Below are 19,823 nucleotides of genomic sequence, written 5' to 3' on the forward strand. Positions count from 1 at the left end.
GACCCCTTCCAAGTTAGAGTCCCTGGTTTAATGTAGTTGGCAAGAAGCTCAAACAACTGTCCAGAGGTAGCTGGAGTAAAATGTTTCAAGATCCCTAGATAAGCTATACATACCATGTTGCATTCTGGTTAAGTCTTTTCTTTCTATCCAGGAGGTCATCAGCCTTTTTCAAGCCCTTACTAGGGCTAACCCTCTGCCCTGGGGCCAGCCACACTGACTCATTTCACTTCACTTTTTGTTCTCCTGACCTCTCTTCCCCTTCCCACCACCTTGCCACAGCGTGAGTACTTTTCCTTCCTTCCCTCTCCCTTCTTTACCCTTTTCTCCAATTCCATAATCACGAATCAAGACCAATTCAACTGTCATTGTTCTTGGATGGGATGAGCCAATCTATTTCACATATTCCATAATCTCCACCACTCCCTAACTTTCTGGATCAAAGTGGTCTACCTAGGCCTCCACTCCCCATTTGTGTTTTCTCCCTTATTAATATACAAGTTCCTTAAAGGTAGGGATTATTTCTTTGTTTTTATATTTATATTCTCTAGAATTTAGCACAGTACTTAGTACATAGTAAATATTTAATAAACACATCTATATTTATTTTCTTTATCTCCTAACTGTGCCGCCTACAATAAGCCTATCACCCTGATCCTTGCTGCATTTCTCCTCCCCCCCACACCCCCCCCCCCCCAACAACCTAGGACAGCCCTGCTGGCTCTTCTTCCTGCCCCACCCCTACACACACCTTTGATTGGTAAGTTTTTGTCTTATCTTGCCAAGAACAAGGCCTCCAGGACACTTCTCAGTGAATACTATACCCTCCCCTCAAACTACCTTCCTTTATTCTTTTCCATCTTTCCTTCCTGCCTTTCTTCCTATTTCTATCTTTTTTATTCATTCATTCTCCATACCTTTTGTTTTAATATCACTTTCATTTCCAAATATATCCTTCCCACCTCCACTATCCAGAGAGCCATTCCCTATAGCAGAAAATAAAAAAAGGAGAGGGGGAAAAAAAACTCAGCAAAACTAACCAACACATTGAAGGAGTATGATAGTCTATGCAATGCCACACTCAAGGTCTCCCATCTCTGCAGAGACAAAGAGAGATGGGTATCCTTAATTATCTCATCTTCATGGTCAACTTAAGACCCCTTTTTTCTTAATAAAAGTATATATTTCTCAAAAACAACTCTTGGAGAGAGTAGAAAAGAAGTTTAGAATAGTGGAGGCCTAAAAGCAATGTTTAAGTTTCACAGCTACAAGACATGACTTTTTATTTTTTATTTATTTTTTTTTTTTGGTGAGGCAATTGGGGTTAAGTGACTTGCCCAGGGTCACACAGCTAGTAAGTGTTAAGTGTCTGAGGCTGGATTTGAACTCGGGTCCTCCTGACTCCAGGGCTGGTACTCTATTCACTGCGCCACTTAGCTGCCCCAAGACATGACTTTTTTAAGTGACTATGCAGACTAAGAGGGTCCAAGGCAAAACTCACCTTCTGCTAAACGGATCAAGCTTTCCAGTAAGCGGATAGTGGTCCGGGCTGCATTTCTACAGTCACTCTGGCGTTGCATTTGATAGTAACGGAGAAGAACCTGGTTGCTTACATCAGACAATTTGGGTTGTAGGTTCCTAATGAGGCAGAAGTAGGTTTTCATTTTTTCCATGCTCCAGAGGTTTTTGGATTTGCTTGGACAACCTGTGGATCAAATCAGTACTGGGTCACTCATTTTTAAGGTCAAACATAAATCTTTTTTCATAAAATTTCACAGTAACTTCATTTTTTTTAACCAATTTCTTTAAAAAAAGATGGTCTTTCCTTTCTTGTTTCATGTCTTATGGCTGGTAAAATCAAAATGATACTAAGTTCCAAGTATTTCCAGAACAAGTACATAAAGAATTAAAATTATAATAATGTTAAGCTTCCTATTTCTAATGTCAGAAACTAAAACCATTCATGGTAATTCTGGTCTGTACCAATATATATTGGCTAGAATGTGAATGTTCCTAATTAATCTTAGTTAGGATGTTTTGTAGTTTCAACTTTTTGCTTTAAAACTTAACCCAATTCTCACTGGATAGAAGGGATAAACTATCTAAAGTCATTTGAGGCGACCTCTCCTCAAAAAGAGGGACACAATATGGCTCTGTCTTGTTATAAATCACATTCATGCCATGTAAAGATTTGGTCTTCCTCTTTCTGACTCACTTGTTTGCTAGGATTCTACCCAAGTACTTGTTCCAACAAATATCAACATCTAGTTTATGAATCAGCTAGTTGGCTTTTCTCTAAGATGAATCTCATTTGTTCATGACTAATCTTTCTTTGCCCCTTTGGTACTAAGAAATCTGGACCTAGGGAGGGAGAAGGCGCTGCAGCCTCCTTATGTTCCTTTTTGTTTTGGCCAACCATCCTGGGACATGGTTAGCTAGTGCCATCTACTAGATTTAGCTACCACCGACCTTTCTTGTATTCCCCTATTCCCAGTTGGTTACAGTTTCTTTCTCCCCACTTCCTGCTACTTGAAAATAACAAGCTGCCATCTTAGATGTTTTAAAACAATATAAGGAAACAAATAAAGGGGGTTGATGGAGGTGAGAATATAATAGCAAATGAAAAGGTGGAATAGATTTATACCTTGTAAGCTTATTATTATTTTATTCCTTGAGCACAGTATCTAGTTTGTTATGAAAAGAGAAAAAGGCTTACTCTCTCTTAGCTCCTTCCTTCTGCCAGGTCTTACTGTGCTATTAGGTCATCTCTAACTCTCTCACTGTGTTATCTAAATGGCTACACTCTGGTCTTCCAGACCTCTTAATTTTGCTTCTTCAGTCCTCAATTTGAGAGTCTAAGGTCTTAAGTAAGTACCATGAATTTCCTATGGTCTTCTCTGGTCTGGCTATTCCTTAAAATTCTTCATTTTTGTAATGATTGGAATGACGCCACCTGCTGGAGACTTACTGTAGAAAAGCTCCGCCGTGAAAGGAAGGTCTTTGAGGGCAAGACCATGCGTCTTTTCTTTGGTGTCAGGAAGTGACCTTTGCTGGTGGGAGGAGGAAGGGGGAGCCGGGCGCTCTGTCTCTCTCTCTTTCCTGAGGACGTTGGTGGAGAAGGGAGCTAGAAATGCGCTCTCCCTTTAATAGATAGGAATCTAGGCCTTTCTCTCTCTCTTTACCAATTCTTATTCTCCTTAATAAATGCTTAAAAGTCTAACTCTTGCTAAAGCTTATAATTTATTGGCGACCACTCATTAGATATTTTAGACAGACTAGCTAGAATTTTAGCCCTTAACATCTTAGACTACAACTTTAGACTGGATCTCTGCGTCCATGTCCCTGGGATGGAGTGGATATGAGGGAAAAGAGATATATGTAGCTCCTCAGTCTCTGGCTATAGACAAACCTCCAAGATAGATGAAGACTGTATACTTTTCCTTGTTCTTAGACATGGGATCCAACCACTTCCCTATCTCATGATAAATTATAGCCACACTTGGGCCCCTTATCCCTAATGGAATCTCCCCCAAATTACTTGTTTTACCACAATTACATAAAAACACATAAGTATACAATAATATCAACATATTTTTACTCCCCATCCCCACAATTAGGTAGGATCATTTTAGCACAATCCTTTCATCTTTACTTACCTTTATTTTCTAAGATAAAAGAAGAAATTATGCGATCCCAGTCTTCATTTTTGGTGGTCAAGTAAAACCAAGATCAAATCGAATCTGCTTAAGAGTTGGCTTTCCTAGGGCCACATTCACTGAGACTGACTCACAGGGGTCATATTGGCCCTTGGGGTTCGTGGCTGCAAGGGATGGTAGTTCTTGTGTTCAGTTTGCATACAAGGCTAAGGACAGAGATGTTACAGGTCATTTTCTGATGTCTACATTTTTCATGTGACTTACATTTGTAAAAACACACAAATAATATGACAGTTTATTGACAAAAGTGATTATTATTATGTACTTATACCAAGATGATATAGAGGTAAATAACCAAAAATATAATATCACATGAAAGAAGAAAACACAATTATTCAGGGACATAGAAACATGAAATTTTACATATATACAAGATACAAAGGTAGCTGCTATTCTTTAGGACAAACACGAAAAGCAGAAAAAATAGAGCATTTGCTTTCATAAGTTTAATAGTGGCTAATTTTTCAAAATAATATTGCAAAATTCTTTGAGGGGAGGAAATATAATGTGAAATTCCTCTTTAAAATATGTATAGTCTCCATTTGTTTTCTCAATTTGGTGCCTGTTTTTAGTTGCAATGGAATATTCCCAGACGAGCAGTTATAACTCGAAACTTTCAATGATTACATCAGCAAATTTGTTCTAAATTTATTTTATTTCTGATCTATTTCCAGTTGGCTCTAGATTAGCAATTACCTCATGTCCTGAGCTTTATTGTACCTTAGAGGCCAACAATCTTTACTTGTGACAGAATTCACAGGAAATAACCCTGGCTTCTTGAGGGTAAGGACTTTTTTTGGTTTGTCTTGCAATTCCAAAGCCTAGCACCAATGCCTTTCATGTAATAAAAGCATATTGAATTGGACTGGCACCTAAAAGATAAACAGGTCTCTTTCAATGAACAAACCACCCAACCCCATTTAAAAACGAGCAACAGTGAAAAATAGTGTATAGGCAGTCAGCAACTTCAAGGGCTGTTCCAAAACTCATTTGTAGTGAAATGGTTTTTTTAACTCAGAACCCATTTTTATCATACAAACTAGATTTTATATGGTAGTAAGATTCCCAGGCTAGCTATAAAAATTATTTAATTCATAATGAAATGGACATTTTAAAAGAAAAATAGTGGCATTTCTAATTTTTGTGCCATGGGGATGATGAAGATAAAGGAGGCACAGATTCAACTGTCAAGGAGTTTATGATATAGTTGGGGATATAATATGAGAACGCAAAGAAATATGAAATACAAAAACATGAGACATGACATGAGAGTTACAAATAAAGATCTATGGGGGAATCAGAGGAAGGATATATCATATCTAGTTCAGAATCAGCAGAAGTAAATATTCTTTTTTATAGTTCTGTGTCTAAGTGAATATCTTATTTATTTCTATTAGAATTTCCTCAATGTGATTAGGTAGGATTAAAACATGTTGCTTTTAATATTTAGTAATGGTTCATTCCATTTCCAACCACTATGCCAGAGACATCAACTTTAAGAGATTTCCGGGGTGGAGCCAAGATGGAGGAGGAAAGGCAGTAAGCTCTCAGGACTCACAACATGATTGCTCCAAAAAACCTCCAAATAATGCCACAGGACAATTCCTGGAGCAGCAAAACCCACAAAAGAATGGGCTGAGATAATTTTCTAGTCAAAGAAGGCTTAGAAGGTTGGAAGGAGGGGGCTTCTGTGCTGGGGCAGTAGTGGAGCCCAACCCCACAGTCACGCTGGCACAGATCCAGTCCCAGGCAGGTCGGGCCAGGGAAAGAGACCCCCGGAGCCTCTGAATCAGCTACAGTTCACCAATGTCATCTGGAACTAAGCTCACAGTCTTGTGAGAGGGCTGAGCGGTTGGCAGGGGGGAGATTACAGGGGTCTCTGCTGGTGCTGAGGTGGAACTTGGGTGAGACATCAGCTTTAAGCCAAAAGGAATGCTTTTTGACAATAAAAGAAGAGAACTGAGCAGTAATAATGAATTTCTCTTCCATTCTATATCATGTGTATGTGTGAAATAAAACATTATTGATTTCCATCAAATGTCCTACAAGGTTTTGGGCTCCTTAGTCTTCTTTCTTTTCACTCTAAACTGTAATCACTTAATTTCTCATTAGCTCCAGTGGATTTGGTGTCATTTCTTTACAGATGATTCCCATATATCCAGCCCAAGTTTCTCTCCAGAGCCACAGTCATGCACTGCCAAATATCTACTGAATGTTTTGAAGGAGATATACCATAGCCATCTCAAACGCAACATGTTCAAAATAGAACTCATTACATTTTCTCTGAAAACCTCCTTTCTTTCCAACTTGAAGAAATTCTCTTAACCTTCATGTCAGCAATCTTAATTCCTCATTCTCACTCACCTAACATCAAATCTGTTCCAAAATCATGCTGTTTATAACTTCACAATATTTCACATAGACATTCCCTTCTCTTTACTCACCACAAGCTCAGGCCCTCATCACTTCTTGCCTAGACTATTACAATCATCTTCTAATTGGTCTTTTTGTCTCAATCTCTCTCTCCTCCACTCCATCCTTTACTCAACTGTTAAGATGATTTTTCTAAATCTGACCATGTCACTTCCTGCTCAGCAAGGTCCAGTGACTTTCACTTAGCTTTAGGCTCTCTATGGCATTAAAATTTTTTTTACAACCTGGCATATTTCTACCTTTCCAGTTTTCCTACACACTACCCTCCTCCTCCCCATACTCTATTATCTATTCATATTTGCCTACTTTCAGTTCCTCAAACATGACAACATGACACTCCTCTAGTCTCCACTGGCTGTTCCCCATGTCTGGTATGTTCTGTCCTTTCACCTTCACCTCTTCAGTTCCCTGGCTTCCTCCAAGACTCAACTCAAGTCCCACCTTGTACAGGAGGGCCTTTCCTGTCTTCTCCCTACCAGTTGCTAGTGCCTTCCCTTCAAAGATTACCTTCCATTTACTGTTGTTTTTTTTTTCTTTTTTTCGGGGGGCAATGAGGTTAAGTGACTTGCCCAGGGTCACACAACTAGTAAGTGTCAAGTGTGAGACCAGATTTGAACTTAGGTCCTCCTGAATCCAGGGCTAGTGCTTTATCCACTGCACCACCTAGCTGCCCCCTCCATTTACTGTTGAAAGAAAAATTCTTTGTTTGGGTATTCACCATGCTTAAGGAGGCAAAACTCAGGACAAAGAGAATTAAAAGGAATTTATCATAAATACTTCAAGGTAGCAACACATTGACAGGATTATTACTGAGATCAAGTTGGGCCCAGCTTTTATATGACGAGATAAAGAATTCTGATAGTCAACCAATAGCAAAAGACTTTGGACCTTTGTATCTCAGTTCCTCCCTAAGGTAGGAGTACATGCCAATTTCCAGGTACAAACGATTAGGGGGTGACTCAATTCTGTGACAAATATCAAGGAACTGGGTGACACCTTTCCCTAACACCAACTGACAAGCAGGTCTGGGAACAATGGATCACTGAGTCAGCCTAACTTTCAACATTACTTTGTTTATTTTGTTTTGTTTTTGTGAGGCAACTGGGGTTAAGTGACCTGCCCAGGGTCACACAGCTAGTAAGTGTTAAGTGTCTGAGGTCGGATTCGAACTCAGGTCCTCCTGAATCCAGGGCCGGTGCTCTATCCACTGCGCCACCTAGCTGCCCTTGTATATTTCTTGTATGTACCTAGTTATTTACAGGTTATCTTCCCCATTAGAATGTATACTTTAGGGGGGCAGCTAGATGGTGCAGTGGTTAAAGCACTGGCCCTGGATTCAGGAGGACCTGAGTTCGAATCTGGCCTCAGACACTTAACACTTACTAGCTGTGTGACCCTTGGCAGGTCACTTAACCCCCATTGCCCCACCAAAAAAATAAAAATAAAAATAATTTACACTTTGATGTCAGGGACTGTTTTTTGGCTTTTCTTTGAATCCCTAGCACTTAGTATAGTTGTCTGGCACATAGTAAGCACTTAATAAATGCTTGTCAACTGACTGACTATTTTGTGCCTTTTCCACATATAAACTGACTCTTGAGAAAGAAATGTTAATGCACACATTTTACAAGTTACAAATACTTTACTTACAAATTTTCCAATATATCCCTATACACTGTCTCACTACCAGAGAAGCTATTCCACCTACTCTATTTTTATAACCTTCCTCTGCCTGTCTAATCCCAGTCCACGTCCCTTCACACCTTTGGAGAGTAACTAAACTGTACTGGACCAATGGTGCCACCTGGTGGTAGGTGAAAGGGAACCATTTATCCAATAAATGAATCCTGTGATGCTTCCTGGTGGGAGGGGTGGGGGGGGGTGGGGGGTGGGGGGAATACTTTTCCCTATCTTTCACCAATCATAACTCAGTCAGTTGCCCTGAGATGGTATTTCTTTTTTATATGTACACTTTCTTTATTCTCCCTAACCCTTCCCATTTCTCTTCTAACTCCTGTCTAGCTACCTCAGGTGTTCTTCTCTTTGTTGTTTTTTTTCCTGCATTTCCTCTATGAGAACAAAAAACCCACAAAAACCAACAACAAACCAGTAATTATGGGAGGCAGCATGATAAAGTAGAACAGCCACTGCACTGCAGATCAAGAGAGGTAGGCTCTAGCCTTGATTTTGGCATTGACTGTGCAAGGCATTTAGAGAAGAGATTTAGACCTGCTGCTTGTAAGCATAAATAGCTTCAGATAAACAAAACAGTGTGGGTGTGGTAGAACCAGGGCTGGGTTTGTAGTCTGAAGACTTGGATTGAATTTCCAGCTCTCTCACTTACTAGCTTAGCATGTCCAACTTTGGGCAAAGCCCTCAGTTTTGTTCATCTATAAAATGGAGATAATAATGTTTGCTCTACCTACCTCAAAGAACCATTGTGGGGAAAGCACTTTCTAAATTGTAAATCACTACCCAAATGTGGATTAGGTTAAAACAATTTCTTATTCAATTTTACTATTTTTAGTTATCAATATCATAATAGTATTGCTTATAATTTTTCATCACAAAAGTTCAGTATTTCAGCAATATTATGGTCTAAATAAACTTTTGTGCATTAGTTTGGCAATCTAGTCACCATTTAAAACATTTCTAAGATAGGAATCAATCAACTCACAAGTATATGTATAACAAATATTTGCTGAGTGGATAAATAAAAGAATTAAAATAGATGTGGATTTCAATTCAATAAACATTTCTTATTTATTTACTATCTGCCAGGCACTGTATAAAGAGCTGGGAATACAAATAAGAAAAAGAAAGACAATTCCAGTCCTAAAGGAGTTTACAACCTAATGGGGAAAGACAATACAAAAAAGGAAGCTGGAAAGGGATTGTGGGGAGACACTTTGGGGTACCCTATGAAGGCATCTTGTTCTGTGGAGTTGAAATTGGGCAGAGCTTCAGATTTCTGTCAATTTGTGTCCTTAATAAAGGAAAGCTTTAGGAGGAGTTTAATACTCTACCCTCCAGTCCACTAGTCAGAGATCCTCACAGAGAGGAAATGTATGAATACCATATTCTTTGGTATACTAAACATTAAGTGGGGAATTGAGACCCAGAAAATATAAACCACCAAGATACAGGAGTCTCGAAGATTGATATCCTCCATTTATTAACTGCCCTTTGACATGCTGTTCTAGCTATGGTTGAAAAAACTTTAAAATAATGAAATCAAGTATATGTGTGTATGTGTAAAGACACATCTATCAGAGGCTAAACGTCTAAAACTGCTATATCCTTAGGGAGAAAGAAGAGACCTAAGTAGGAAGCTTTAAACAGCAGAGAGCTGAGTCTGCAGGTATTTATCTCATCACTGGTTGATTTCCCCCTAGTGCCTACTTGCTTCAAATTCCTGTGCTGCTAGCCTTTGCAAACAAGACAAGCAGTGGTTTTGCAACCACATCCAAAAGAAATACTCATATAGTTTAACCCCCTGGACATATTCTCCAGCCAAAATAAATGTACCAAGGAGGCAAAGAGAACTTACATGGAAGGAAAAGAAACTAGAAACCTCAAGATAACCATTACTGCATCAGTTTATGTGGAAGATATCCCACAAACCCCTTCTAACCCATTCTTTTACAACTCTCTCTTACCCTGCTACAGAAGATAATGGCTAGGTTAGGTAACATCAGTGGGTTTATAATCTCTAATGGCTATAATCCCTAGTTTTGATACTTCATGCTCAATTAATACCTTTCATTCCCAGAGTTCCGGATTGCCAGGTAATGTTCCTTAGAGTAAATAGTATTGCACATTACTTGCTGCACTTTGTCTGGAATGGGTCAATTGTTTTTGTTGTCTGCTGCTAACAGTATCCCTCCTCACAGGGTGCTTCCCTCCTTTAGAGCCTCTTCTTGGTGAGGTAGACAGGTTCTATCTGGTTACTTCTGATAGAAGTGTTTCACCAACATAAGGGGTGAAACTTATTCCATGTTCAATCCTTCTGTATTCCTTTATATTATTATTCCATTTTATGAATTAGTATCACTAAGTTCTCTTAGACTTTGGATTCTTCCTGTTTGCTCACATTGATGGATACCCATGAATTCTGCTTATTGCTGTAAGAATTCAGGCTGATAGGGGCTGATAGGGGCATGAGGTATGAGGGTCTGTGTTCAGTCTCTGTGTTAAAAATTTAACAGTCCCAAATAACAACCACTCAAAGCCCTAGAGGCCTGGGTACTATTGAACATGCATAACCTGGAAAGACCTGTAATTGGACCATATGATGTATTATTATTATTGTTATTATTATTATTATTATAAGAAGTAATCAGAGTTAAGTGACTTATCCAGGGTCACACATTTAGTACGTGTTTAAGACTGAATTTGATATCAGGTCTTCCTGACTCCAGGCCTGGTACTCTATCTACTGTACCACCTAGTTGCCCATAACACAACATAGATAATGTTAATTTGTGGTTTTCTATGTTACTTGATGGTCCAGAAGGATATACAGTGGTACCTCCATACTCATTGTTAATTGGTTCTAAAAGGCACGAGTGTCAAAAACAAGTACCAAATGAATTTTCCCCAAAAGGAGTAATGGAAATTGAAATAATCCATTTCTGAACCCCAGAATTTTCATATTTTACTTGGCAATTTAGAAATCGAAAGGGTCTTGGTATACAGTTTTTTATAGTTTGAGATGACCTGGTGGTCTATCGACTAGAGCAGAGGGGTTGTGTTAGGGTTTTTTATAACTTCACAGTTATAAAATTAAACTCCTCCAGCAAGTCATAATCCAAAGCTGGAGGGTGAGCAGGACCACCGTCCATTAGCCTGCCCGTCATTGTCTTGTGCTCTGGTAATGCCTTCTCCTATTGAGTGATTTGGGTTCTGTTAGGCATTTTCTTCCAAAATAAACCAGTCTTGTCACAATTGAAGACTTGTTGGGGAATAAAACCCTCAGTCTCTACATAGTCCTCTACATAGTCATGATGACTTGTAAGAACAACAAAAAAATAAGCTTGAAATGAAAAGAAAAAAGCACAAGAAAGTACACCATGAAATATTTGGGGTTCTGCACTGCATGTGAGCTACTGTGAGACTAATATATTGTGAGTGTTTTGACCAAAGAGAAGGGATTCAGAGCCTTGTCGTGAATCATAGAGGTTTAGCAAGTGCAATGGGTGCCGAGCAAGTTATCAAGTACTGAAGCATTTTTTCCTCCAAGAAATTCGTCGAATACTGAATTCTATGAGTTTAGAAGTCTAAGAGTGCTGAGGTACCACTGTATTTCTATTTGAGTTTGACACCAATGGGTTATATGACGTCCCCAAGGTCACATAGGTATTTCATCTTTCTCAGTTACCACTCTCTGCTTGATTCCTGTTTTGCAGGCACTGCCTCTGGCTACCCAAAACAGGTAATTGGTGAGTCAGACAAAATCAAGGGGGCTAGCCAGAGGTAGCTGGGAGCAGAAAGTTTAAGGGCCAGTGCACGCCATTGGGTTTGAAGAACACTGCCAAGAAGAAATAAGAGTTTCCTGTTCTGCTGCATATGCACAGTCTAATAGTACTGGCAGGGCAGAATATCTTAGTTTGTTCTTTCCATCTGTCAATAGTTTGTGGATGACATATAATTGTGAGAAGGAGTTGAATCTCCAATCTCTTCTGTAGGCTCCCATAAAACTATGGGATTTATCAGTTCTAGTCCATGGTCTGAAATCTAGGTCATAGATCCAAAGTTCAGAGAGTCCTGGGAGGTCATCTTGTCCTTTTATGAGGACTTTTTACATTTAGACCTAAGGAAGTTAAGTAATTTACCCAAGGTCACAAAATAGTAAGTGTCATAGGAGAAATTTGAAATCAGGTCCTCTTTTTTCAGAACCACTTTTTCTGACTGTATCAGGCTGCTTCCCTGTTGATTTACATCAGAAAACTGCAACCATATTACTTTTTTTTTTTTTTGGAGCAATGAGGGTTAAGTGACTTGCCCAGGGTCACACAGCTAGTAAGTGTCAAGTGTTTCAGGCTGGATTTGAACTCAGGTCCTCCTGAATCCAGGGCCAGTGCTTTATCCACTGTGCCACCTAGCTGCCCCCAAGCCAGTACTGGCCCTGGAGTCAGGAGGACTTGAGTTCAAATGTGACCCCAGACACTTGACACTTACTAGCTGTGTGACCCTGGGCAAATCCCCAATTGCCTCACCAAAAAAAAAAAAAGTTGCCACAGAACAATTAAAATATATCCCTGTCGTTGTTTAGTTCTTTCAGTTCAGTTTTAGTTCTTTGTACAACTCTTTGTGACCCCATTTGGGGGGTTTCTGTGATAAAGATACTGGAGTGATTTACCATTTCATTCTCCAGCTCATTTTACATACTAGAAAACTGAGGCAAACAGGGAGAAGTGACTTGTCCAGAGTCACACAACTGCCTGAGGCCAGACTGAAACTCAGGAATATGAGTCTTCCTGACTTCAGGCCCAACACTATATCTACTCTGCCACCCAGCTGTCCTACCCTCCAAATGTATCTCTATGAGACAGTAAAATGAAAAAGCAGAATTCAAAGAGTTCCTGAAAAAGATGATTCAAGGAATAAAATTAGAAAAAGACAAAATAGAAATGTAGTTAGAGAAATGAATAAAGAATTCAGAATGACAAGATAATGGTGGTTCAGGAAAAGAATCCTGCTTCACATTGTGGAATCTTTTGTATTTCCTACCCCCAACAAAGTAAAAGCCTGCTTTATTTTTAATGAGATCTAAGGGAAGATTAGGTTTTTATCAAATGTTGTAACAGGAGTGGGTAAGGTTCAGAAAATTTTTCTTTTGTAGAGCTTAAGATGAACATTGATCTCTTCCTCTTCGCACTTATCCTTTCAGACCTACTGCTAATTAACATCCTGTCCTGATAAGCCTTGCACCTGTAGGGACCTGAACTTTGCAGCTCAGTATTCAGCAATGTGAACTCTATATTACATGAGGCAATGAGAGCAGTGAGGTTAAAATGTAAGAAGAGCACATTTAGATTCTGAAAATTAGAGACTGGCAGGCAGAATGGGCTAAAGTAAATAAAAGAGAGGTTCTTTTGCATGGAAACTGGCACCAAAAAATGGTTATCAAAAGAAACAGGAAAATGAGTGACTTCTAGTGAAGATGGCAAAGGCTTCCTTGGTGACAGTAGTAACCCATTACATTTAAATGCCACAATTTGTTTACCCATTTCCCATTTGATGGACATCTACTTTTGTTTCTTGTGCTTTGCTAGGGTAAAAAGTGGTGTGAGATACATGCATCTTAAATGAGTTATTTAAAAAATACAACTAAAAAAAATACAACTAAGCTTTCAGGCAAAACCACAAAAATACTTAAAACAATTTCAAACAAAGATAAACCAGTTGCTAATTAAAAATGAGAATCTTCAGAATAGTTTATTGGCTAAACAATGAAATTTTGCAAAAGATTGTTTTAAAAAAAAATAGTGGGGCAGCTAGGTGGCACAGTGGATAGAGCACCAGCCCTGAAGTCAAGGAGTACCTAAGTTCAAATCTGGCCTCAGACACTTAACACTTACTAGCTGTGTGACCCTGGGCAAGTCACTTAACCCCAATTGCCTCACTTAAAAAAAAAATAGAATAGAAAAGGGGAAGGATCAAAGGTAATCCTAAATCAAAGTTCTATTGTTGTTAACTTGGAAGTCTAGGTATAAAGGGAGCTAGATAGTGCAGTGGATAGCATACCAGGCCTAGAGTCAAGAAGACTCATCTTTCTGAGTTCAAAGGGCAAGTCCCTTAACTCTATTTGTCTCAGTTTCCTCATCTGTAAAATGAGCTAGAGAACAGCTAAACACTCCAGTATCTTTGCCAAGAAAACCCCCCAAATGGGGTTTATATAGAGTCGGACATGACTGAAACAACTATACAGCAACAAGATTTAAGGAACTCTAAATAATTAACAGTATAAGGAAAGAATTTTGTTTTAAGTGATCAAGTCAAATTTTGATTAGAAGAGTACAAATTGTATTTTTTTTGGGGGGGTGAGGCAATGAGGGTTAAGTGACTTGCCCAGGGTCACACAGCTAGTAAGTGTCAAGTGTCAGGCTGGATTTGAACTCAGGTCCTTCTGAATCCAGGGCTAGCGTCTTATCCACTGCACCACCTAGCTGCCCCAGAAGAGTACAAATTGTATTATCTTTTGATAAAGTGAATAATCATTTTATAAAAAATAGTAGTAGAAAAGCCAAATAGTTAAGAGTTAAAAGAACAATTAGAGAATTCAATAGACAACAAAAATTAAAACCAAGCCCAGGATGTTTAAAGAAGTAAAAATTCCACTAGTGGATAATCAGGACAAAGTTACAGTGAAGGCAAAGCAGGAATTATAAATAGTTTAATGAGGATCCCAAAAGACACCAAAAGGGAAAAATTTGCTTGACATAATTAGAAAAAACATTCCAGAGTGGTCAAGATCAAGCAACATATTGTTTAAGTAGAGAGAACATATAAGATCTCCGAGTATGGAAAAATTCTAATGACAATAAACAGTCATAGAATAGCTAAATTATAGAATTTCAGAGACAAAGAAAAATTCCCTGATTATCTAGAAATGAAAAACAAATACATTACAAAAAGCATTAATTAGAATTACATCAGGCTTTTCAACCACAACACAGGAAAGCCAGCAAGGCTACACCAAAAAAGCAAACAAACAAACAAACAAAAAAACCCAGCAAAAGTATTTAAAATTAGAACTGGAACCCCAAATCACATATCCCACAAACATAGCCATATTGTTTGTAGACCAAAGAATTTACTTCAAAGACAAACAAGATCTGGAAGAATGTACCAGCAAAAATCCATGACCGAAAAAACTCAAAAAGCAAGGGAGAAGGGGCAGCTAGATGGAGCACTGGCCCTGGAGTCAGGAGTACCTGAGTTCAAATCCAGCCTCAGACACTTAATACTTACTAGCTGTATGACCCTGGGCAAGTTGCTTAACCCCAATTGCCTCACTTATAAAAAAAAAAGCAAGGGAGAAGTAATGTCAAACTGACTGAATGACAAGTGCTTAATAAATATGACAATATTAACTATGTGAGAATCAGGGTGCCACCCCACTGCTGAGAAAGACATTGTGAGAACCAGGGCAGCTCCGCCCTGAGGAGAAAGCATGTGACTTGGCACCTGGAAGGTAAGTCTATAGAACTGCCTATAGTCATGTCAATCAAAGCTACCAGCCAATTAGCTTGGAGGTGTGTGTGTGTGTGTGTGTGTGTGTGTGTCCCTCATGCCTAGAATTCCCCCTTTTCTCAACTCTGACTACTGATCTCTATGACTTCCTTTAAATCTCAGCTACAATCCCACCTTCTACAGGAAGCCTCCCCTAACACCTTTTAATTCCATGTCTTCCCTCTTTTAATTATTTCCTATTTATCCTATGGGGTACCTAGGTGTTGCAGTAGATAGAGCACTGGCCCTGAAGTTGGGAAGACCTGAGTTCAAATATCACTTCAGACACTTACTAGCTGTGTGATACTGGGAAACTCACTCAAACATCCAGTCATCCTGATACGTATAAACAGTTTTTGGAGGGGGGGGGGGGGCAGAGCAATGAGGGTTAAGTGACTTGCCCAGGGTCATACAGCTAGTAAGTGTCAAGTGTCTGAGGCCAAATTTGAACTCAGGTCCTCCTGAATCCAGGGCTAGTGCTTTATCCACTGTGCCACCTAGCTGCCTTCCACCCCGGTCATCCTGATATATATCTGGACCCAGATAGCTCTGGAGGAGAATGAGGTTGGTGACCTTGCACAGCCCTGCCTCACTTAAATCCAATTCACTGCAAGTCATGACATCACCCTGATGTCACAGTCCTCTTCAAGAATGGACAGGGGCAGCTAGGTGGCACAGTGGATAGAGCGCCGGCCCTAGATTCAGAAGGACCTGAGTTCAAATCCGGCCTCAGACACTTAACACTTACTAGCTGTGTGACCCTGGGCAAGTCACTTAACCCCAATTGCCTCACCAAAAAAAAAAAAAGAAAAGGAAAAGAATTCAAGCAATTCAATATGAGTTATGTATGTGCAGTCATGCAAAACATAACAGACAAAAAAAAACTTTAGAAAAAAGATTGAAGGACAGGAGGCAGCTAGGTGGGCAGTGGATAAAGCACTGGCCCTGGATTCAGGAGTACCTGAGTTCAAATCCATCCTCAGACACTTGACACTTACTAGCTGTGTGACCCTGGGCAAGTCACTTAACTTTCATTGCCTTGCAAAAAAAAAAAAAAAGTAATGAAGGACAAATAACAACAACAACAATTTATTCTATATATAGCTCCCTTTGTATATATCTGTTTGCACATTGTCTCTTCCATTACATTGAAAGCTCCTTGAGAGCAGGAACGACATGTCTTTTGCCTCTCTTTGAATATCCAACACAGCACAGTGCCTGGCACATAGTAGGTACTTGATAAATGTTGCTTATTAACTAACTGATATGCAAATAATTCCACAGTAAAATTTATAAAGGTAAAGTTCCCAGGGCTTAAAAGAAGAGGTTAAAAACCGATAATAGATCTGTTAACAGTCTATTCTCAGAATATAAATCTAGGAAAAAGTTAAATAGGAATATAAGACAAATTATAACTAATAAAATCTGGGGAGGGTAATTTAGCAGGAAAATTCAATTCACTAAACATTTATTAAATGTCTATTATGTACAAGGTACTATGCTAGGCACTGGAGATAAAAAATTACTGTATTTTTATATCTATTTATACAAAAACAAAATAGTTTCTAACCTCAAGAAACTTCAATTCTACTGGAGGGAGTAAGGATACAACCTTGTATAAAATAACGAAATACAAAGATGATACCAAGTTATGCAAATTAAGTTCGAAAGGGAGGGAGCATTAATAACTAGTCAAGACATGAAGAGTTTCATGTAGAAGGCAATGCTTAAGGTGTGTCCTGAAAGGAGGGAATTTTGAGACTGAGATAAGGAGAGAATGAATTAGAGACATGGGGTACCACCTGATAAAAGGCATATAAGAGGAACAGCTAGCAAAGAAATATGACTGGAACAGAGATTGTACAAGGGAGAGAAATAGGAAGTAATCCGAGAAAAGTAGGTGGGGGACTGATTATAGAAGGCTTTAAAATGAGAATTATGTGTTTTATTCTAAAGGCAATAGGGAGCCATTGAAAAGTAGGACAGTCATCTGGTCAGATCTTTGCTTTAGGAATATCATTTAGATACTATGTGGAAGATAGATTGGAGAAGGGAGAGACTGAAAGAAGGGAGACCAATTAGGAGGCTAATTATTTCACAACAATCCAACTGAGAGGTACTGAAGCCCTGAACTAGCAGAGATACCGAGTCAGTAACAAGCATACTATTATGCATGAGGCACTGTGCTAAGCACTAGGATACAAAAAAAGGCAAAAACATGCTTCTTGCTCTTAAGGATCTCACATTCTACTGGGGGGAAGACAATATGAAAACAATGATAGATAGAAATGAAAAAATAAATGGAGATGGGAGCTAATCTCAGAGGAAAGATACTAGCAGTGGTAGGCATGGGAATGAGGGGAAGGCACCAGGAAAGGCCTCCTGCAAAGTTGGGATTTGACCTTAGTCTTGAAGGGAACTAGGGAAGTCAGTACGCATAGTTGAAGAGGGAGAACATTCCAAGTAAGGGGGACAATCCTTAGGTTGGCACAGTTTTGGGAGATGGAGACTTATATGCAAGGGACAAGAATAAGGCAGGTGTTACTGGATTGTAAAGTACATAGAGGAAAGTAAAGTATTAGAAAATTAGAAAGGTAGGAAAGGGTCAAATTGTAAAGGAATTTATGTGATCAACAGAATATTTAAACTTGTTGGTAACAGAGCAATTAAAGTTTACTGATGGGTGGGGGATGGGGGGGTGGTTGACATGGTCAGAACTTTGTTTTAGGAAAATCACTTTGGCAGGTGAGTTGAGAATGGATAAGGAGCAGGGAGAGCTTTGACCCTGGATGACCAAACAGAATACTGTTGCAATATTCCAGATGTAAGGTGATAAGTGTCTGTACTAGGGTAGTGAGAGATGTTTTGAAGGCTTGGAAACAAATTGGACAGTGGAGTGAGTGTAAGAGAGGTGTCAAGGATGACACTGAGGTAGTGATTCTGGGTGACTGGAGGATAATGGTACCCTCAATAATAACAGGGAAATTGGGAAGTTTTGGGGGAGAAGATGATGAGTTCAGTTTTAGACACATTGAGTTTGAGATGCTACAAGACATCCAGTTCAAGATGTCTAAGAGTTGGTGGTATGAGAAAAGAGCTCAGGAGAAAGGTTAGGGTTAGATATATAGATATGAGAATCATCTTTGTAGAGATGATAATTGAACCTATGGAGACTGATGACATCAATAAATGAGATAGTATAGAGGGAGAAGTACAAAGTCATGGAGGACATGGAGGACCCATGGTTAGGAGACAGGCCCAGGATAAATATTTAGCAAAGGGGCCTAAGGAAGAAGAGTCAGACAAATAGAATGAAAGCCAGGAAAGAGCGGTGTCACAAAAACTTAAGAGTAAAGAATATACAGGAGAAGAAGGTGATAAAGTGTCAGATGTGTCTATAAGGTCAAAAAGAATGAAAACTGAGAAAAGGTCTTTAGATCCAGCAATTAAGAGATTATTTGGGACTTTGGAAAGAGTAGTTTCAGTTAGAAGGTGACAGGCCTGAGATATGTGGTGGAAGATCAACAACACTTAGCAATAGATAGGAAATACATAGTGAAGAAGGGGGAAAAGTTAAAATCAGTCGAAGGTTGTAAACCAGGATGAAGGGATCATCAGAAAAAAAGAGAAGATGAATGAAGGTTGAATTTTGGTGAAAATGTAATGAAGTCCATTTTGGACATGTTCATTTTGGGGTACTCCTGGGCTAGCCTTAAGAAGAGATTTCATAGGCAACTGTTAGTGCAGAACTGAACTTCAGGAAAAAATTAGGGCTAGATATGCAGATTTGATGACTTTGTCCAAAAAGAGGAGTTGGTCAACAGTGATCAAAGTAGCAAAGATGTTAAAAAAAAAAATGAGGACAGACAAAAAGCCATTGAATTGAGCAATTAAACGATCCTTGGTAACTAGAGAAAGTAGTGTCAGTTTAATGGAAGGGTCAGGAGCCATACTGCAAGGGACTGAGAATAGGTTAAGATGGGGAAAAATGTTCTGGCTTAAGGAATAAGTCACAGAGTTTTAGGTTATATAGAAACTTCATTCCTATGTATCATTAATATTTAAATTAAAATTAAAATTAAAATTTAATTTTTTTTTTTTGGTGAGGCAATTAGGATTACCTGACTTGCCCAGGGTACACAGCTACTAAATTGTCAAGTGTCTGAGGCCGGATTTGAACTCAGTACTTCCTGACTCCAGGGCCTGCGCTCTATCCACTGCGTCAAGTAGCTGTCCCATCATTAATATTCCTAACAGTGTACATATGTAACCTATATCAGATTGCTTGCTGTCTTGGGGAGGGGGGAGAGAAAAAAATTTGGAACTCAAAATCTTATAAAAAATGAATTTTGAAAACTATCTTTACATGTAACGGGAAAAAAAATTTCCAAAGGGGGGTGGGGAACTTTTATCAGGAAAAGGATTGGGAAGAGCCAGATA

At 39.0% G+C, this 19,823-nt stretch overlaps 1 protein-coding gene across 1 annotated transcript in view; it reads right to left on the reverse strand.

Moving 5' to 3' along the window:
* The window catches only part of MCM9 (minichromosome maintenance 9 homologous recombination repair factor), a 150,998-nt gene that overhangs the window by 20,852 nt on the left and 110,323 nt on the right, over positions 1–19,823 (reverse strand). Inside the window, 5 exon segments of the mRNA XM_043962330.1 lie at positions 1,499–1,702; positions 3,654–3,708; positions 3,710–3,748; positions 3,750–3,824; positions 3,826–3,859. Coding sequence (XP_043818265.1) covers positions 1,499–1,702; positions 3,654–3,708; positions 3,710–3,748; positions 3,750–3,824; positions 3,826–3,859 — 407 coding nt within the window.

Source organism: Dromiciops gliroides, chromosome 4 (assembly GCF_019393635.1).
Source record: "Dromiciops gliroides isolate mDroGli1 chromosome 4, mDroGli1.pri, whole genome shotgun sequence".
NCBI lineage: Eukaryota > Metazoa > Chordata > Mammalia > Microbiotheria > Microbiotheriidae > Dromiciops > Dromiciops gliroides.